Source organism: Stenella coeruleoalba (genome assembly GCF_951394435.1).
Source record: "Stenella coeruleoalba genome assembly, chromosome: 1".
Taxonomy (NCBI): domain Eukaryota; kingdom Metazoa; phylum Chordata; class Mammalia; order Artiodactyla; family Delphinidae; genus Stenella; species Stenella coeruleoalba.
Genome location: NC_137169.1, coordinates 174256376 through 174278200, shown reverse-complemented (window position 1 = coordinate 174278200; position 21825 = coordinate 174256376). Strand labels below are relative to the sequence as shown.

The following is a 21825-nucleotide window of genomic DNA, read 5'->3' as shown; positions in this document are numbered from 1 at the left end:
TCTCCTTTGCTCCGTATCAAACCGAAGTGCCCGTGGAGTTTGGTTCCTCCGCTGCTGTGCATTATCTGGGGTTTGTCTCGTCACAAGCACCCGATGTGATGGGGGGCAGGGGACACCGAGTGCACCCTCAATTCATCAGCTAGCTCAGCTCATCGGACGTCCTCTCTTTACATGGCCAGTGTCCTCAGCAAAGGGCTTGAGAAGTGAGGCTGCCCCCCACTTTCCTGACTCCCAGGCTTACTTCTTGCTTGTCATTTGTTTTTCTTCCCTCATTAAGCTCACTCTGAATTACCCCAGTGAGGCCACTGTCATTTAAAACAGGCAGCAAACTGACCGGGGCATGAACACTGAGCAACAGGGGGAAAAAGAATCCTGGGATTCTCAGAACCACGTGGGGAGAGACTTCCACCTGGGCTGGGATTCAGGTGGTGCGTCTGGTTCCCTGGCATCCCAGGCCTTTCCATCAAAAGGCTGTGGCTGTGGGTATCTTGCCTGAAACAGTGAGACAGCCCCGCTCTGAGCCTTCCAGAGAACGCTGCCACCCTGGACCCTGAGGCCGAGAGATGGGCGGCAGCTCTGTCCACCTCAGACCCTGTAGCTAGCTCAGGGACCTGACGAGAACTTTCAGGTGCTGAGCTCGCCCTGGCTGCAGGCTGAGTGGAAGGCTGCTGGGCTGGCGACAGACAGTGAGAGCACCTCACGGTCCCAGGTCAGTGCAGCTCATACTCAGGGAGCCCCATGGAGCCCTGGGGTCTTAACTCTTAAATATTCCTGCAGCCTCCCCTCTCCCCTCTCCCCTCTCCTCCACGTCACACTGTAGTCTCATGGTCTGTTTATGTGCAGGGACCTTAGTTGATCTTTATATCTCCAGGGCCTGGCAGAGCGACCTGTGCACAGTAGGTGCTCAGGATGTGTTGACTGAGTGAACAACAGACAGGCTGACCGCAGAGGCCATGTGGGCAGGCTGTCTAAGAGCCTTCTGGGCGCTCTGGGATGGCAGTCTGGGATGGCGATCGTGGCCTTGTCTCTTGCAGCATGGAGGCCCTGGTCAATGGTGCCTCCCTCTGTGTTAGGCCACCAGCCTTCGGATGGCTGAGAGGAGCCAGACTGGGCTCGTTCTGGGATCCCGTTGTTCCCTGTCTCCAGCTTGGAGCCACCCAGAATTCCAGGTCAGCTCTCTGTTGAAAGGCTGAAGCTCTGTAACCGTGGGCCTAAGAGTCCAGTTAGCTGGCGGTCTCCGCACGACGTGCTGGTCCTCAGCTTCTTCTACATCAGTGATTCTCAACTGGGGGCGATTTTGTCTCCAGAATTTGGCGATGTCTGGAGACTTTTCTGGTTGTCAAGACCGGAGAGAGGGGTGTGCCACTGTGCTTAGAGGGCAGGAATGCCACTCAACTGTCTCCACAGCACACAGCAGCCCGCATGACACAGGATCATCTGGTCCCCAGTGTCAACAGTGCCACGGTTGAGAAACCCTGCTCTACAGCCATGGAAATGAATCTCTTTTCTATTCCCAAGCCAGAGACTCACTTTCTCACTTGAAAATAATGTAGGATTACTTTTAAAGCCAGAGCAGATCAAGTTAAAGCGCGGGGTTTCCACCTTTGCTTGCAGCACTGGAACAGATGGATGTGTCACAGGCCAGAGGCCCTGGCAGGGCTTGGGATCCCACGTGTGGCCGCTGGAGGGCAGCAGTGGTTTCTCAGGTTTATCATCTGAGACTAAGGTGCGTGTTTTCAGCCCCTAAGCCTTGGGTCTGGGGCAGGCCCCGGGAGCAGTCAGCTTGTTAAGAAAGTGGAAATGGAGCCATAGGTGCTAACTGAGCTAGGAGAAATGGCTTCTCCCTTCTCGTGAAGCGTGCAAGGGGATTTCAAAAAGGGGACATGTGAGCCAGAGGGCCTCACAGCACAGTGGTCTAGAGGACAGGCAAGCTCCCTTCCTGGGACCTCCTCTGGGTCCAACTTTCTTCCCCAGTTCAGGATCCAGCGGGCCAGAATCAGCACTCTCCTGCCACACTCTCCTCCCGGGAATCCGGGTTATGCAAAGCCCCAGGCCCTGCAGCCCCTTCCACTCCCCACTGCGCACTGAGGCAGCTGCCACCTGTACCACACGAGGCCACAAATCCATCCAGACTGCTGTGGCCACTCCGCTTTCCTTTCTCTGAAAGAGGAGTAAGATGGGGCTAAGACTAGCCCTGCGCCTCGCAAGGCTGCAGTGAGATGGTAAAGGTGGAGTGCTAGGAGCTAGGAGCGTGGCCGGGTAAACAAACACCCGTTGCATCGCCTCTCGGTAGGAGGGGGAACTCCCCAGGGCGGGACAGCCTGATACACGGGCCCTGGGTGCTGGCAAGGTACAGAGATCCCAGCTGAAGCTGGGCCACAATGCATTCTTCCTGGAACAAGGTGTCGGAGGAGGAAAATATACATTGGAATAGAGCTGAAAGTCTGAAGACTGCTCTGAGCTCGGCTGGGCTGGTCGAGAAGACTTCCTCCCCGGGAAGGTAGTTCCTGGCCAGGTGTGGAACCGCAGGGAAGGGGGAGTGCAGGGCTTTTGGGTGTTTGGGGCTGTGGAACCTGGGGTTGCATGCTTCTTCCTGCTGGCTTTGGGAAGCATCCAGAAAGGCAGGCGCCCTTTCCTGTGGTCCTCAGACAGCCATGTGCTGGTAAATGAAGCCTATTAAAACTTGATAAAAGAACTGGGCAGTGAGGAGTTTTGAGTACTTAATACTTGTTTTGAATACAATGTATTTAACTGTTGCTTAATGTAATTTAATTTTTAGTATAGACTGCGTTTAACCACTGGTTGGTAAGATCCCTGAAAATTTTACAAATGGCCCTAGCGAATAAATACGAACCAACTCAGGTGCACCACTGCCTGGGATCAGGGGACAGGCCCTAGAGAAGTTCCTTGAAATGACATCACATCTGCTGGGCCTCCTGGGAGAACCCAGTGCCCAGATGCAGCCCCAAACCTCCACCTCTAGGAGGGGGTGCCTGGAGCATCTCTGCAGCTCGAGTGGAAGATTAAGCGTGTCAGCTGGACACCAGGCTGCCCCTCATCCTAGAATTTCAAGCATTCCAACTGTCACTGACCCTCCTTGTCACCTGGCAGCTGCATCAGCTCCAGCTCCACTCTTGCTGTCTGCCCTTTACCCGGCTTCAGATACTTGTGTCTCTAACTTATTCTGGAACCTTGGAAAGATCTGTTTCCTGGTTTGTTTCCTAGGGTTGCCCAGGACTCAGCTCACTTCTATGGGGGGTTAGCTCCTTCCCATCCTTACAGCTCCGTGTAACCACCCTCCACCTGCTCTGGCCCGGGGCCTTCACTGCCCTCACACACAGTCGGGGCCTTAGTCTCTACTCAAGGCTGCGGGGGAGGTCACAGGTGTGGCTTTCTGCCCCGTCTCTCCTCATCCTCCAAATGCCGGAATCCTCTGCTGAGGAAGGTAGGGGAGCTCTTCTGCCGCAGGCACGGTGCTCTGGGCAAGAGAAGAGTCTCTCTGGCTGGCAATGAACTCAACTTCCATGACTTCTGAATGAGGGAGAAGAGGCTCTGAAGGGAAAATTGCCAACTGGTCCCATCCTACCTCCTGGGGACCTGCCTGAATCTAGTATGGAGATGTTAAAGGAGAGATAACTAAGAATATGATCTTAGCTTGGGAACAACCAATTATCCCTGTAAGAGCAGACCCTGCTGCAAACACCACCCAGGGTTCGCAAGGCTCTCCCCTCCCCCACTTTGCCCGTGGTGGAGGCCGGTGGCTCCAAATGTTCCCACTTGCCCAGCCCCACTCACCAATCTCCTCGTACCGCATCACTGTGCCCAGATTGGCATTCTCATCTAGGGAGGAAAGAGGAAATGCAGAAGCATCAGGGAACCAACTTCCGGGTACCTGATGCGCGTTCTGTACAAGAGACTCCGCAGAGGGAGAACCCGGGATGGGGTGATTGGGTGGGAGTAGGGACATCTGAGTAGCATAAATGGAGAGCACCGTCCAGCTTAAAATGGAGAGGGAGCATCTCTTCAGGTTCCAGAGGCAGGATTCACTGTTCTGGGACTTTCAGTATTGGACAGCCTGGCTGGGTTGCCAATGACGGACACACACGTGCTCTTGCTGAGCGCCTTTTGTTTCCTTCTGTATTTAGGGGAGGCTGGCCACAAGAGCAACTTCCTTGAACCTAGGGTGATAGCCTGTAGTGTCACACGGAGGCGGCCCTCTCCCGTTCAGTGTTCTGGTTCAAAGAACAAGCAAACTTGAGTACGCTGAGATTTTTCACGTGGCAGAATGGAGAGCCCGGGAAAGAAGTGAAGGACAGAGGCTTTACCATGTGCTCTGAGTGTGCACGCCCACACGGGGCACACGGCGTGCAGAGCACCGTGGAGACGCCATCCTGGCCCCCTGCCTCCTCAACCATCCCTCTTAGTTCCTATTCCAGGTTGGAAATTGGAAATCTGAGAAATGGCAGAAGTCAGCCCCAAAGAGTCAAAGGAATGGGGGCTAGACCTTCAGCTCCTCTGCAGAGCCGAATTTGGGGTTTGTAGGAGAAAGAGCCCCAGAGACAGCTATTCTTATCTATGCTGAGTCCTTAGGGGAGCAGCAAAAAAATGGAGAAAATTAAGGAAAGGGCTTGTGTGTTCTTAGCGTCTCAGCAGGAGTGTTGACACTGCCAGAGCTGGGAGGACCTGAGGGAGGATGCTGGGCCTCTGAGAACTCTCAGGCGGATGGACACCTTCTCTAGAGGGAAGGGCCAGAACAGCCCAAGGAGGGGAGAGGAGTGGAAAAGGTCTCCAGGATCCCTGAGCCAGGATGATCACGCCTCTGGGCTCCCATCACACCTTGGCCCGCAGGCCTGGTAACATCCTCTCTTCTCTCCCAATTCTTGCTCTATAGATGCTCATCCTACAGCAGGTGCTGGGGCTTGTCCGGTGAATGAACAAAGGGAGGAGGGAAAGAAAAGAGGCGGGATTGGTAAAGAAGGTCCTTGCTCCCTTACCCACAAAGGTGAAGCGCTCCACCGGTGGGCGGACACAGCAGATCCGGCTTAGGCTTTCTCCCACCTTTCCCAGGATCTTGGCTATGGGAGAGAGAGCAAGACAGACAGGGACAGACGGAGAGAACCACTCACAACTCACACTCACGTCAGTCCCACATTTGGGCCACTGTAAACAGTGGGGCTGCACTGGAGGGGCAGGGGTTGGGTCATGGAGGCAGTAGGAGGGTGGAAAGAAAGAACAGAAATATGACAGCCCAAATTCCCTCTTCTCATTCCCAGTCCAAGGCACAAGCGTTCTGAGCCCTAGATGGGAATCTATTTTCTGGTCGTGTTTATTACACTGTTGAAAAATTGGAAAATATGGAAGAGGAATATATATAAAAAGGAAAATAGAAAGCACCCGTAATTCCACTGCTAGACATAACCACCACTAAAGTATGCATATATTTTTTATTTTCTTCCATTTTTATTATGTGTATTAATGCAGATATGTCTACGTAACATAAATTGGATCACAGTCTACATTTAGAGGGCCTGTGCCCTGTTTGCATTTTTCGTTTTTTAATATCATGTGCATTTCCTCAGCCACCCGCAACACTAAACAGTAACACCCAAATCCACAGAGATTCAGCCTGTGGCGAAGAACTCATTTGGAGTAATTTCTGCTGGGCAAAGGCCTTCCTTCCCTTTCAGATGGTGTTTAGAATAATCAGACATCCTACTTTGGCTGAGAAGGATCCGGTTTTCAGTGATCTTTCTGAGCTCTAATCCAGAGAAGTTTTCTGAGCCCCCAGACGTAGCTATATGCAAACTATGAAATTCTGGCTCATCCTTGTGAATTACCCTATTTATGATAGACTGATAACCAAATAGATTATGGTCTCTAGGCTTGAAAAGTAATACCAGGATCTGTCTCTTGCAATTGGCCTGGAAGAAAATATTAGGAAGAACATGGACCTTGGAATCAGACAGTCCTGAATATGAATTCTGGCTCTTCCACTTTTGAGCTGTGTGACCTTAGGCAAATCACTCACCTTCTCTGAAGCTCAGTTTTCTCTTTGTAAATGGGAATATAATATCTATATCACAGAATTACCGCATGAAATGAGAACCCGTGTAAAGCACTGAGCACCGTGCAAGCATATAGTACTAGGTGCTGGGTAAATGTTGGGGGACCCCTGCTCTTTGTCAGTGAAGGGACGGCTAAGAGTGTGGGACTCTGGCTGCAGACTGTCTGGGTTTGACTCCTGGCCCTGCTACTTCCTTACTGTGTGACCTTGGCAAGATCCTCAACCTCCTTAGAAAAGGCAGAGAAAAATGCTGCCTTTTGTCTTTAATTCCCACTTAAGGCAATCATATTTATATTAAAATGCACACCATCACCCCTGTCTCTCTCTGTCTCTGCTCCTGTCTCTATTATTGTGACTATTTCTCTCTGATGTCCTACATTAAGAGTTCTCAAAGTATGGTCCCTGGACCAGAGCATCAGCATTGACTTTTTAAAAATGCAAATTCTCTTCCTTCTTCCAGACCCACTGAATCAAATTCTGGGGCAGCGCGTAGCGATCTGGATTTTAACGAGCCCTCCGGGCGATTCTGAAGTTTGAGAGCCACTGCTCTACACCAATGTTCCCCTACCTGCAGTGGGCTTGGTGGGCACATTGCTGTTCTGGTAAATGGGCTGGGAGGTCTCATTTTGGGGCTGTCCAATCACAGGCGTCATGGAGGGTGTGTTGACATTGGAGAGGATGCAGCCAGTCACCCGCTGGGGGAAGGAAGAAGGGCAGAGTCAGTGTCGTTAGCCCAGGAGACTTATGAAAGCCTTTCCCAGTTATCTCCAAACGCTCATCTGCTTGTGCATCGTGGTGAGGTGTCCTGGAACTGAGAAAGAGGACTGGAGGTGGGTTCTAGATCCAGCCACACCCTGTAGCCACACTAGGCTAGCAGGAGGTGAGAAACGCGTGGGATGTGTTGTTTCACAGACCTGGGGTCAAGTTTGAGCTCTGCCCCCTTCTGGCTGTGAGACCTTGGATAGTTACCTGCTCTGGAACCTCAGCTCAAGAGCCTAACATAGAGAGGCAAAAGAGCCACCCTTCTGGGCTGCAGCAGGACTACACGAGCGAGCAGACACAGAGCGCCTTTAGAGCATCTGGCTCCTGGCAGGAACTTTGTACATGCTGTGACCTTCTGTGGAACATGCATGCCTGCCCTCCCTGCCTGCTTCGTGGGGCTCAAATGAGGTCATGTCTGCAAAAGGGCTGTGCAAGCTTGGGAAAGGTCGTGCAAACACCAGGCGCTATCACCACCTGCCGCCTCTCCAGGCCAGAGACGCCAATGACAGGGCCAAGCTGGGGAGCAGTGCCAGGCGGAGCAGGGTGTGTTTGTGCTGCAGGAGGAGGGCGGCGTTCTGGGAACTCTTGCGCCTGCTCAGAGGGTGAATACACATTCCAGAGCCAATCGGAAATTCTATGTGTATTATCCATTGTCCTGTGTTATCTGGCCTGCTGCTCCTCTCTAGTGCTACAGAAAACACAGAGCTGATAACGCAGCATTCTTCACAGCTGACCCAGAAGCAACCCCCCTTGCCCGCGGGGAGTGGAACTATTGGGCAACAGAGGAACAAAGCGTGAATTTTCAATCTGTTTAGCTTCGTAGGGCTGTTGCTTATTCAAGGTCCCTTCCCTGAAAGCCAGCTTCCCCTCAATCCCTGGCCCACCACCCTTTCTGGATTATTGAGTCCAGCTGCCAGAGGACACCAAGTCCCAGGACTGGGGTGACCCTCCAAAGGCGTCTTCCGCACATCACCGTGCAGGCAGAGCAGAACGTGAGTCCTTCCGAGCCCTGGAAGGGCAGGCGTTTGTCTTGTGGGGTGACCTGTCACTTCTGCGATGTTCCTGACAGGAGATGGTCACGACAGCAAGCAGCCACAGCTGGGAGCCGGCTGAGGTTGGGGACCACAGCATCTTCTCAGCCTGCTTTGTGGGATTCTCCGTCCGGCTGCGGCTGGTGGGGTGGAAGGGACAGTCTGCCTCCTTTTTATTATGATTTCACATCCAGAAAAGAACACGCCACATTCTCATTAAGTAACCGGTCTGGTAGCTGAGGATTTTCTTCTTCTTGCCGCATGCATCATTTGTCCCATTCGACTTGCTCTATGCTGGAGAAGAAAAGTGCTGGCCACCTGCCCCGCTCTGCCCTCCACAGGCTCCCACATTCTCAAAGCCTTGCATCACCTATGAAGCCCCATGTCTCTCTCTCCAACAGGTCCACTCTCCATGCCAGGAACACCGGCCTGATGCTGGGACCGGGGAGACTGGGAGTTAACAAGCAGCTCCAAGCTCCCACTCCAAGGCGGGGGGCCATCAGGACTGGCATTCTTTGCCGGCCTGTGAGCATCACTGCAACAGCTGTGGGTCGTTGGCCAAGCATCTCGGGCCCAGACTCATGCTTCCGGGCCTGAGTAACAGAGGGAGGGCTCGGGAAGCCCAGACATTTAGACAGCAAAACAGCAGCCAGGCTTTCTGGCCGGTAGAGCCAGGGCTCAGGCATGCCTGCAGGGCCCCTGACTCCTCCCTTCCATCATGCAGCCTGAGGCTCCTGGGTGAAGAGAAGGTGCACAGGCCCCCAGTGTGAAGCCACTGAGATTTAAAGGATGTCTGCGAATCTTAGCGTCTCCTGACGGATACATCCTTATACAGTAAGATGGGATGTCTTTTATTACTGCTGTTGTTGAGACAAGCCCAGAGGAGCAAGCGAGGGCCACCCTACATCAGAGTCCTTCCAAAGGGACCAGGGAAGACTCGGAATGTGTGTGAAGGGTTCTGAAAGCAGAAAGCAAGGAGATGGGTTTTCTTCAATTCCATGGGGGAAAAGCTTATTAGATGAAGCAACAGCCAGCTAGTCCTCTCCACTTCTCTTGCTCTTGACATCCCGGATGGTCTGCAGCCCCAGAATTCCACATCTGTTCAAACAAAGCACTGTGCACAGCAGGTGGAGAGCGGGGGCATTGGGGCTGCTGGCAGCTCCCCAAGGAGAAGATTCTGAAAGGCCCCTCTGACAGCAAACACAGATGCGAAGGCGGCGGCCCCTGTGTCAGGATGATACCCTTCTGATCCTTGTTTGGGGCTGGGGAGGGCTGTGCATCAGGGTCAGCGGAGGCAAGGAGGATGGATTGCGGCTCGTCTTGGTGGGTCAGGCTTCTTGCTATTGACGGCACCGCTTTTCACCCCCGCACGGTGGGAGTCGATGGGTTGCTATCGATCTGTGAAGGGCGCTTTCTGCACACGCTGACTGGTGCTGCTGGCTGGCGAGGAACCTGTGCTTACCTAGCAACCAGCTCCTCGTCACTGCACACGGCCACAAGCCCTAGGCAGCCATCTGTGTGGGTTAGGCAGTCACTGTGTGTCCTCAGATACCCTGGTTCACCTCTCTGTGCTCCCTTTTACCCACAAATAAAACAGAGATGAGGGCTTCCCTGGTGGCGCAGTGGTTGGGAGTCCGCCTGCCGATGCGGGAGACGCGGGTTCGTGCCCCGGTCTGGGAAGATCCCACATGCCGCGGAGCGGCTGGGCCCGTGAGCCATGGCCGCTGAGCCTGCGCGTCCAGAGCCTGTGCTCCGCAACGGGAGAGGCCACAACAGTGAGAGGCCCGTGTACCGCAAAAAAAACCAAAAAAAAAAAACAGATGAGAACACTGTCTGCCCGTGGACTCCTGTGAGGAGGAATGAGTGTGCATGACAGTACGACGCCTGCGGGTATGAAGTACGGCAGTAGCGGCAACCTACACTGGGGTAAGAGGACCAATGGGTCCCCAGGAGGTGTGGCAGGAGGACCTGGCTGCTTGTAACTTTGCCCAGTGCCCTTCTCTCCTCCTTTCTTTGCTCGCTTCTCTTTCTCTCCTCACTTTCTGAAGCTTTCCAGCTGTGGTCTCCTGAATCCCACCTTGAACTTACTGCCAGAAGATGAAAACTGCCCCAAGTCATATCGAGGAGGGGGACAAGGCAGGAAGCAGCCTCTGGCGCTGCTCTGGGTCCCTAATTCACTGCCCTCCGTGGTGCTGCTCAGAGCCTGGTCACCCCCACCGCTGGCGGAGAAGCAGGAAACAACAGGTCAGTAGGCCAGCAGCATCCTTTCCTTGGTCTGCCCGGCTTCCGTGGTCCACCCAACCCTAAGCCTGGCCCAGCTTACCTTCATGAGGTCCCGATGGTGTTCGAGGACGCTGCAGGTTGTCTGCCAGGTGTCCTGATAGCACTCCCACGGGTCCACCCTGACAATAGGAAAGATGTTTCCCTTGGTTTCCATTCTCACACTCTTTGCTTATTGGTTCCTTCCAATGACATGGCTCAAAAAGCTTAGCAGACCTGGTCATACCAAGTACTTAGACCTCGAATCAGGTAAAACATGGGCTTGAAACACCTTCCTGAGCCTCAGTTTCCCCACTGTGAAATGAGAGGAGTTTGACACAGGCTTACATGAACAGTTGCTGGTGCTGGTCTGGCCAGGTTTAATATCAGCACCAGACCTTCCCAACTGTGGGGCTTTGGGAAAGTTATGTGATTTTTTGGTGCTCACTTTCCCATCTGTAAAATGGGAATAACAATAATAACTCTCTGCGGGGTTATTAGAAGGGGTCAATGAGTTTTCTATGCAAAGTGCTTAGTATAGTGTCTTGCTCTTATTCTTACCTGCAAAATGGGAATTCTCCTCTGGACCTTATAGGACTGTGATAAGAATGAAATGAGCCAGGCCCTCATCAAGTGGCGACTGCAGTTACCTGAACTGGGGACTCTGCCCATGTCTGACTCCCTGTGCAGCGGGGTGCCCTGTGGGCTTGGAGGTGGGCACGGCAGCCAGACCAGAACGTACAGCCCCGCAGACTGGCCAACCCCTGCTGCACATGGGATGTGAAGTGAGCAGGGACCCAGCCCCTGACGGATGCAGCACTCGGACTTAATTACCAACTTAATGAGCTGCTAAATTGGGACGTTCCTTAAACACGTCCTTAGCAGTTGAGCATTCCCTCCCTAGCCCCACCTCACAGCCCACCTAAGGTTCCCAGAGATGAGATCTCGTGAACTGAAAACACTTAGCGACCCAGCTTGCCCTGAGCCCCCAGATCCCTGACCACCCTCCCCCCTGAGATGGGCAGACACCTGACCTGGCTAAACAGCCTCCCCCATGTCCAGGGACTCTGCGCACCCATGCCCCATCTCTAGAGCTATCTCCAAGCCTCTCTGGTGACCTCAATTCGCGGAATTCTGATTTTCCCAGGGCCTGGAGCAGTGCAGGGCAGGCAGTAAGTGCTCAGTGAATATTTGTTGAATGAATGAGGGAGTTATTTCAGAATCTTCTAATCACATACAAGCAGTAACAGTCTCCTGTTCAGTATTTCCCCCACTGGACCCCATTTTCCCCGGAGATCATGAGGTGCCGTGCTAAGAGGCTCCGTTTCTACCCTGACTTGACCACAGATGTGCTGTTCCCTCTCAAACTCCTTGACTTCTCCTGAGCTGTCTCCCAACCTCACCTCTGTCTCGGGGGGGAGGGAGGGGATGAGAAAGTCTGTAAAGGGCATGCACTGCTCACACAAATCACTGCGCACAAATGGCACGGATCACTATTCAATTGTTATTGTTGCTTTCCTTCACTGCTCCCATTTCCACCCACCCCATCTCTTCTCCGCTAACTCTCTGCATCCCTCATTCTGAGGTCAGCGGCCCTTCATTTCTCCCCTTTCCTGGAAACCTCTAGGTGCTGCTTATTTTTCCACGGGCTGGGGTGGGGGGGAACACAATACAAATGGTGTATTGTTATTTTTTTAAAAAACATCATCTTCTCATGCAAATTATAACTGTAGGAGCTTTGGGGGGCATAATTAGCATAATTAGTGGAGGTTTGCTTTAATTACACTGCAAGCACAGTGGATATTGGTGTCTGCCATCTTAGAACTGTGCAGGGACCGTCTGAGGGAAAGGCTGTGAGCGCTTGGACCTGCCCCCCCCCCCCCCCGCCCCACACCTCTGTCCCACTGTCATCGTGGGACCCTAGGAAGCCTGAACAGGAATGGAAAATAGCCAAAGCCGGGGGACCTTCCCTGAAAGGTAGTGACAGCTCATGGAAGTGAGTACGGATGGAAGTGGAGAGGCATCTCGGATTTTCTGGCCCTGCCTCACCCCAGTCCCAATGATGTTTGTGGAAGCTCTGAGCATACTCCTGAATCCAAACGTGCCAGAGCAGATGAAACACCAAAAGCTCCCTCTTCAGTTCCCCAGGCTGTATAAATTGGTTAAAAAATAAAGTCATCAGGCCACCCCAGAATGCTTACGTTATTATCGCCTGCATGCGGTTAATCTCTCCCCTGGCCTCCCCACTCCTGTGGGGACTCTTCCTTTTCTCCACCCATTCCCAGGGTGTCCCTGGGCCACCCACCTCTGGCATCATCAGGCCAGCCCTACCTGATCCAGTCGGAATTCTGGACGGCCAGCTGACACATGATGAGACGGTGCCGGCTCGACACAAGGCCCTGGGAAGCAACAGAGCAGTTGTTAGGAGGCTCACTCTGCTCCCCACAGACTCCCTAAGACTCCATCCCAAGCCAGCCCATTATAAAAGTGCAGCATTTTTCAGTGCTGACAGAGAATGAAGGTGTGACCCCTCCACATGTCCCCCTGCTACACACAAGCGTAGAGTGGCAGGGTGGGTGGGAGGGAAAGAATGGAGGGTGTGTGCAGTATACTCTCCTCCCCCATCAGGGTCAGAGGTGAGCCTCCACTGAGGAAGAAGCCAGTGTGTACCCAGCACAGAGAGGAGACTTAACGTGGTGAGTGTTGCCTTGTTTCCCGGGTCCATCTGGCTGGGTCACTTCCCCAGAGCCCACCAAGTTGTATCTGGGGGAGGGGGTTGAGGTCTGGGAGGGCTTCTAGATTTTCTGGGATGTGTGACAGGGAGGGAGGGGCAGGGAAATGAATTTTAAATCCGACATAGGAGGCACAGGCCTTTTTCTCCTAAAATCCCAGGAAAGATTGCCCAGCCCATAACCAGCCCCCAGTTTGGCATCCGTGCCGAGTCACATGGCATGGATGAGTTCTGACTGGGCCTGGTCGCCAGCAGCTGTTCCTCCCAGCTGCTGCCCAACCCCCATTCGCTCAGGTCTGACTGTGGTCCAGAGATGGGAAGCAGGACACCTGCTAATGGGTGTTTTGCGTTTCCAGGAATCGTAGATGGCAGTGGAGCAGTTTTACATCAGAGGAAGCATCGGGTCAGGAAGGGGGGTTAGGGGGGAGAGGGGCAAAGGAGGAACCCACCTGTTTTCCATAGGAGTCATGGACAGGAGACACAATCCCACCAATGACAATAAACCTTCCAGTTTTGTGTAGATAATCTCTGGCTCTTTCTAATTAAGAGAAGAAAACCTCACATTATTAAAGAGGAAAGGTGTGGATTAGAGGTGATCATTGAAATCAGTACGTTCAGCTCTGTAAGGCTCATTTCCCATCTTTCTTGCCATTTAAATAGAAAGTGCGGACTTTCAAAGCAAACACTGGTGATTCAAGAGGTTATGGAACCAGATTTCAGCCCCCAAAGCAAAAGGATCTAGAAGTCAAGGGGATTAATCCAGGTTTAAAGGTCCAGTGCTGGACTAGCTCAGAGAGATTTAAAACAAGCACCTCACTCAAAGCCAAAGGAGCAACTGATTGGAATTAACCATTATGATCACAAGCGGAAATTATTCCGAAGTGAAGGAGTCATTTTTTAAAAAGAAAAAAGAAGAAGCTTTCTTATGATATGAAAGGTGGGCTGACTGCCTCATGGAGTTACTCAGAAGAGGAAAATCACCAAAGCAAACTTAAAGGGCCTTCTACATAATTAGGGAGAATTAACAATCAGACCAGAAAACCAACATTACAGTTGGTTGAGAAAAGTTCGGCCAGAGAAAAGCCTTTTTTTTCTGCTGAAAAAAGTCATGATGTTGCTTTTTCAAATTTACCAGACAAGCCCAATTTCATTTTCATGAGACAATTTAGCAAACTAAGAAGTGATGAAGATTTTGGTTCTGTCTTTCTTCTAAGGTGGTTCGTTGTACAAATCCAACAGGTCCTGAGCTACCACAGCTGAGGGAAGGTGGTGTGGATTTACTGTGTAGGTGAGGGATTCTGTAAGGGAACAGGGGCTTGGGTAGCAAAACTGGCTGTATAGTTTACAAGCAAGCTTCCAGGATCACCCTGCTTGCTCTCTTAAAAATTTTAATTCTCACCACATTTGCCTCTTTTTTTTCTTTCAATGTGAAATCTCTTAAAGTTTTTTTAAAAAAGTAATTAATAAACTTTATTTTTTTAGTACAGTTTTAGATTTACAGAATAATTAAGCAGATAGTACATAGAGTTCTATGTATTCAGTCCCCCCATCTTCCAACCTCCCCCCCCACACCCCATTTCCCCTGTTATTACTATCTTGCATTAGTGGGGTATAATTTTTACATTTGATAGGCCCGTATTGACGCATTATTATTAACTATAGGACAAAGTTTACATTGAGATTCACTCTTCGTGTTGTATGGTTCTGCGGGTTTTGACAAATACGTAATGATATGTGTCCACATTGGTTTCATAGAGAATAGTTTCTCCACGCTCAAAATCCACTGTGCTCTCTACCTATTCATCTCTCTCCCTCCTTCCAACCGCTGGTAACCACTGATCTTTTTACTATCTCTATAGTTTTGTCTCTCTCAAAATGCCAAACAGTTGGAATCACACACTATGTAGCCTCTTCAGACTGGCTTCTTTCACTTAACAATTCATATTTAAGGTTCCTCCATGTCTTTTCCTGGCCTGATAACTCATTTCTTTTTATTGCTGAATCATAGTCCATTGTCTGGACGTACCACAGTTTGTTTATTCATTCACGAATGGAGGGTCATCTTGGTTGCTTCCAGTTTTCACTGACTATGAATAAAGCTGATATAACACTCATGTGCAGGTTTTTGAGTGGACATAAATTTTCAACTCAGGTAAATATCAAGGAGTGTGATTGCTGGAACATGCAGTAAAAGTATGTTTAATTTTGTAAGAAACTGTCTAACTATCTTCCAAAGTGGGTGTACAATTTTGCATTCCTGCCAGCAGTGAATGAGCGTTCCTGTTGCTCCACATCCTCACCAGCATTCAGTATTGTCAGTTTCTAACATTATAACGTGTGTCATCTTTGCTTTTTAAAAGAGTGACATTGCTTCACTAGTTTCCAAATCTTATTCTGAGGTCAAGAATAAATTGAAGGCCTTGTAGCAAAACCTTTTGGATATCTGAATGAATTCTATAGCCCCTCCTCTCTTCCCTTTGCCCTTTATACCCCAGTCTTCCTTAAGATCATTTCCATATGGGCTTTGGCTGTCACATACCCTCTGCTGCAATAAGCCAGACCTTCCTTCATCTCCCTATCTTAGAAAAAGTGTCCTCTCTTTACTCTCCACTTACCCAAGCTTTTCATTTGAAGCTCAGCTCCACCCCTTATCCAGTATGCCTACCCTGGCAACATCCCCCTTTGCTGGACTTACTGACCTACTACCTCCCTGTGCATCCTGTTCAAGGGATATGATCTGGAAATTGTTTCTGAAAGTTTGTGTCTTTACTCCTCTTCTGTACTGAATTCTTCAAAGCCAGGGACTTTGCTGTAGAGAAGAGGTCCCAAATGCACAGCTAAAGGAGATGTGCAGTTAACATGCACGTGAGAAGCAAGGAGAGTGTAAGACGATTTACATTCAAACAACCTTGGCTTGTTCTGTTGCCACTTGACACACTGTACAGGCTTAAGAAAAGCAATCCACAAGTAGTTCAGTCTGTCACCCATGCCAAAGACTTCTTGCGCTCTTAAGCACTCAGCACAGTGGCTTGTCTATTGAGTAATGCTTGTTCAACAAATGCTCATACCTAGAAGCTCATGTAGCCACCTTCCCTTAGGGTTTCCTTCCACTGGGCCATGTCTGTCAGGAGAGCCACCCACTCCATTCCTCAGACCACACTCCAGAATTTCCAAGGGAAACAGGTTGCACCAAGCAACCTCATTGCCTTAGAAAATGTTATCCTTTCCCTCTGGCCAAGATGAGGGGGCACTTCCCCTGGCAATGCTCCAAAGCTCTCTGTCTCACAAAGAAGCAATTTTTGAAAGGGATAGCCCCAACCCTACACCCTAAAAAAGGATTCCTGATCTGAAATAGTTAAACACAAAAGAGTCATGATTGTGATCATGCAGTCAAATCAATTCAGTTAACATTTATTGAGCACAAAATACCATGATGGATCCTAGAGGGATAAGAGTGGCTTTATTTATTATTCTCCAAAGGTTCACAATAATGGAGAACCAGAAAGCTCTAATGAGAGGCAAATTGGGTGAATGCTATAGCTGTGGCTTTCAATGTTGTTGTTGTCGGTGGTGGTGTTTTACTACAACCCACAGTAAGAAATACATTTTATATCCTGGCATAATACATACATATGTATGTTTATGTATAATTAACTGAAACACATGTTACAATATTTTCTAGTACATTCTGTCCTACTAATTACAAATTTAAATAAAAAGCTGGTCATTCCCTAGTCATGCGTGGCAACCTATAGTTTGAACAACTCTGTGAGATACTAGGGCACGTGGGAAAAGGGACAAGAGAGGTAATTTTGTCTTTCCAAGGAGTGAGAGGAGTTCCAGCAAATATTCAGAAATTGCACAGTTTAAAGTATGCTTATCAACTGGTTTAGTCTTAACCACTAGGGTTAGGCTGTAGGGGACCTGGTAGGGGTGGGGTGAGGGTGAGGGAGGGGTACTGTTGGCTAAGCAAGTGGGAATCAAACTTCAAAGGGTCCTGAAAGCCAGGCAAGGAGTGTGACTTTATGCCACTGTTTGGTCAACATGCATCCTATGGACCACTTGCGTTGGAATTACCAGGGAGAGGCTATTAAAATGCAGATTTTTAGGTCCTCGTCCAGAGTTACTGAGTCGAAATCTCTGGGATTGGGACTTAGTCTACTTTTAAAATTAGTTTCCCCAGGTGATTCTTTTGCTCTCTAAAGTTTGAGAACAATAGACATGCATTGACAATAACCATAAAGATGAAAAGTATAGATAATAGGGAATCATTGAAGGCTATTGAACATGGGGAGTGACATGCTCTGAGCTTGAAGAAAAACTCACAGAGGGGTAGTGAAGATGGTGAAAAATCCTGCCTTAAAGGAGACAATCATTCCTGGCAGGAAGTTTTGGGCCAGGTGATGAGGGATAAAGGAAGAAGATGACCCATCAAAACTTCCCAGAGAATGTTCAGGGACAATGGATTTCCTCCTCTCTCCAGACATTCTGTTTGCTTTGCCTCTGGGGCTTTGCAGTTGGATGTGTCAATGCAATGCCATGTCGTCAATATTTCAGGCCATACCTTTATGCCTGTACCAATAGCGCTAGGTTTTATATTCTGCAAGTCACTTGTTGCCTTTGTATCCTCTAATTTGAATGGAATGTCAGGCAAGTAAGAAACTGGAGGGACTTAATCTTGGAGGAGTCGAGACGGTGGTGTGGGAAGACGCAGAGTTCGTGTCTCCCCACAAGTAGGGTGCCTGCCGGACACTAGTGGGAGACCCCAACACCCAAGGAAGTGGGAAGAACCCCCAAGCAAACCGGTAGGACATGGGGGGACTGAGGGTGGAAGAGAAGTGGAGTCCGGACAGGACCAGCGTCCCTGAGGGGTGGCTGAGATGGGGGAGGGCTTCCCATGCCTGGAGGGACCCTCGGGGGCTTGGATCAGCGGGGAGGGGGCCCAGCATTTCCACTGCGCAATCGGCCAGGGAAGTCTGCCTGGCTCTCTCTGGCTGGGTCCTATGCCCTCAGAGGTCCCTTCCAGGCTGGGTTGGTCCTGGGGGCTTAGAGGCTGGGAGAGATCAGGAGAGGCAGGTGGGAGGAACCCTCCAGGACAGGAGGAGCAGGAGAGGAATGGAGGGCATTTGTCCTGCCCACTAGAGCCCAGGAAGCGTGCTGGGCTGCCAGGTGGGGTGCCCCCCCCTCTGAGACCAGAGGTGGGAGGCACGCCTGGGCCCCTTCTGTTCTGTTGAACCTAATCCCTACCCCACCCCACCCCTGCCTTTTCCAGCCCTGTGGCTACTAAGCATAGGCCCCACCCAGTGCCGAAACCTCGCCACTGCTTAGGCCCCGCCCTCCACAGCCAAGGCCTTTTCCACCTTTTTTCTCCTCCTCCTTTTTACTATGGTGGTTCTGTTTTACCTTCTGGTTGTCGTTTCAGCTATACTTTTATTTTTATATTTTTTTCTAACATAGTGGTTACTTTCCTAGTCTAATTTTATTTTTTACATTGTTAACCTTTTTATTTTTTTGCTGCCATGCCCAGCTTGCAGGATCTTGGTTCATGAGCCAGGGGTCAGGCTGAAGTTCCTGAGATGGGAGCTCCAAGTCCGAACCACTGGACTAACAGAGAACCTCAGACACCAGGGAATATTGTTCAGAGTGAGGTCTCCTGGAGGTCCTCTTCTCAGCACCAAGACCCAGCTCTACCCAACAGCCTACAAACTACAGTGTTGGAAGCCTCAGGCCAAACAACCAGTAAGACAGCAACACAATCCCACTCATAAAAAAAAGGAAAAAAATGAGATGGCAAAAAAACTATGTCACAGATGAAGGAGCAAGGTAAAAACCTACAAGACCAAATAAATGAAGAGGAAATAGGCAATCTACCTGAAAAAGAATTCAGAGTAATGATAGTAAAGATGATCCAGAAACTCAGAAATACAATGGAGGTACGGAAATGGAGGTACTAGAAATGTTTAACATTTCTAGAAGATCTAGAAGAACTGAAGAAAAAACAAACAGAGGTGAACAACACAATAACTGAAATGAAAAATACACTCGAAAGAATCAATAACAGAATAACTGAGGCAGATGAATGAATAAGTGGGTTGGAAGACAAAATGGTGGAAATATCTGCCAAGGAGCGGAATAAAGAAAAAGAATGAAAAGAATTGAAGACAATCTCAGAGACCTCTGGGACAATACTAAATGCACCAAGATTCAAATTATAGGGGTCCCAGAGAAACACGAGAAAAAAAAAGGGACTGAGAAAATATTTGAAGAGATTACAGTGGAAAACTTCCTTAACATGGGAAAGGAAATAGCCACCCAAGTCCAGGAAGCACAGAGAGTCCCATAGAGGATAAACCCTAGGAAAAACACACCAAGACACATATTAATCAAGCTAACAAAAATTAAATGCAAAGAAAAATATTAAAAGCAGCAAGGGAAAAAACAAAAAATAACATACAAAGGAATTCCCATAATGTTATCAGCTAATTTTTCAGTGGAAACTCTGCAGGACAGAAGGGAGTGGCAGGATATACTTAAAGTGATGAAAGAGAAAAACCTACAACCAAGATTACCCAGGAAGGATCTCATTCAGATTCAACGGAGAAGTCAAAAGCTTTTCAGACAAACAAAAGCTAAGAGAATTCAGCACGACCAAACCAGCATTACAACAAATGCTAAAGAAACTTCTCTAGGCAGGAAACACAAGAGAAGACAAAGATCCACAAAAACAAACCCAAAACAATTAAGAAAATGGTAATAGGAACATACATATCAATAATAACCTTGAATGTAAATGGATTAAATGCCTCAACCAAAAGACACAGACTGGCTGAATGGATACAAAAACAAGATGCATATATATGCTGTCTACAAGAGACCCACTTCAGACCTAGGGACACATACAGACTGAAAGTGAGGGGATGGAAAAAGATATTCCATGCAAATGGAAATCAAAAGAAAGCTGGAGTAGCAATACTCATATCAGATAAAATAGACTTTAAAATAAAGATTGCTATAAGAGATAAGGAAGGACACTATATAATGATCAAAGGATCAATCCAAGAAGAAGATATAATAATTATAAATGTTTATGCACCCAACATAGGAGCACCTCAATACAAAAGGCAAAGGCTAACAACCATGAAAGGGGAAATTGACAGTAATACAATGATAGTGGGGGACTTTAACAACTCACTTACAACCAGACAGAAAATAAATACGGAAACGCAAGCTTTAAATGACACAGTAGACCCAATAGATCTAATTGATATTTGTAGAACATTCCACCCAAAAGTGGCAAAATACACTTTCTTCTCAAGTGCACATGGAACATTCTCCAGAATAGATCACATCTTGGGTCACAAATCAAGCCTCGGAAAATTTAAGAAAATTGAAATCATATCAAGCATCTTTTCCGACCACAACAGTACGAGATTGGAAATCAACTACAGGAAAAAAACTGTAAAAAACGCAAATACATGGAGGTTAAACAGTGCGCTACTAAATAACCAAGAGATCACTGAAGAAATCAAAGAAGAAATAAAAAAATACATAGAAACAAAGGACAATGAAAACACGATGACCCCAAACCTCTGCAATGCAGCAAAAGCAGTTCTAAGAAAGAGGGAAGTTTATAGCAATTCAATCTCACCTCAAGAAACAAGAAAAACCTCAAACAATTTAACCATACACCTAAAGCAACTAGAGAAAGAAGAACAAAGAAAACCCAAAGTCAGTAGAAGGAAAGAAATCATAAAGATCAGAGCGGAAATAAATGAAATAGAAACGAAGAAAACAATAGCAAAGATCAATAAAACTAAAAGCTGGTTCTTTGAGAAGATAAACAAAATTGATAAATCCTTAGCCAGAATCATCAAGAAAAAATGGGAGAGGACGCACATCCAATAATTAGAAATGAAAAAGGAGAAATCACAACTGACACCACAGAAATACAAAGGATTATAAGAGAGTACTACAAACAACTATATGCCAATAAAATGGACAACCACGAAGAAATGGACAAATTCTTGGAAATGTACAATTTTCCAAGACTGAACCAGGAATAATTAGAAAATGTAAACAGACCTATCATAAATAATGAAATTGAAACCATAATTTAAAATCTTCCAACAAACAAAAGTTCAGGACCAGATGGCTTCACAGGTGAATTCTATCAAACATTTAGAGAAGAGCTAACACTGATCCTTCTCAAACTCTTCCAAAAAATTGCAGAGGGAGGAACACTCCCAAATTCATTCTACGAAGCCACCATCACCCTGATACCAAAACCAGAAAAAGATATCACAAAAAAAGAAAACTATAGACCAATATGACTGATGAACATAGATGCAAAATCCTGAACAAAATACTAGCAAACAGAATCCAACAGCATATTAAAAGGATCATACACCATGATCAAGAGGGATTTATCCCAGGGATACATGGATTCTTCAATATACACAAATCAATCAATGTGATACACCATATTAACAAACTGATGAATAAAAACCATATGATTATGTCAATAGATGCAGAGAAAGCTTTTGACAAAATTCAACACCCATTTATGATAAAAACTCTCCAGAAAATGGGCACAGAAGGAACCTACCTCAACATAAAAAGGCCACATATGACAAACCCACAGCAAGCATCATACTCAATGGTGAAAACCTGAAAGCATTTCCTCTAAGATCAGGAACAAGACAAGGATGTCCACTCTCGCTACTCTTATTCAATATGGTATTGGAAGTCCTAGCCACAGCAATCAGAGAAGAAAAAGAAATAAAACGAATACAAATTGGAAAAGAAGGAGTAAAACTGTCACTGTTTGCAGATGACATGATACTATGCATAGAAAATCCTAAAGATGCCACCAGAAAACTACTAGAACTAATCAATGAATTTGGTAAGGTTGTAGGATACAAAATTAATGCACAGAAATCTCTGGCATTCCTATACACTAACAATGAAAAATCAGAAAG

At 48.3% G+C, this 21825-nt stretch overlaps 1 protein-coding gene across 6 annotated transcripts in view; it reads right to left on the bottom strand.

The window, feature by feature from the left end:
* NMNAT2 (nicotinamide nucleotide adenylyltransferase 2) overlaps nucleotides 1-21825 on the bottom strand; it is a 203854-nt gene that overhangs the window by 26857 nt on the left and 155172 nt on the right. For 5 of the 6 annotated variants that reach the window (XM_079900355.1, XM_079900357.1, XM_079900356.1 and 2 more), the window contains 6 exons: nucleotides 13297-13385; nucleotides 12448-12515; nucleotides 10181-10259; nucleotides 6633-6759; nucleotides 4995-5075; nucleotides 3796-3840 (listed from right to left, as the gene is read on the bottom strand). In XM_079900355.1, the coding sequence (XP_079756481.1) occupies nucleotides 3796-3840; nucleotides 4995-5075; nucleotides 6633-6759; nucleotides 10181-10259; nucleotides 12448-12515; nucleotides 13297-13385 (489 nt within the window). The remainder of the gene's footprint in view (nucleotides 1-3795; nucleotides 3841-4994; nucleotides 5076-6632; nucleotides 6760-10180; nucleotides 10260-12447; nucleotides 12516-13296; nucleotides 13386-21825) is intronic. The other variant, XM_079900359.1, reaches the window with a different exon arrangement.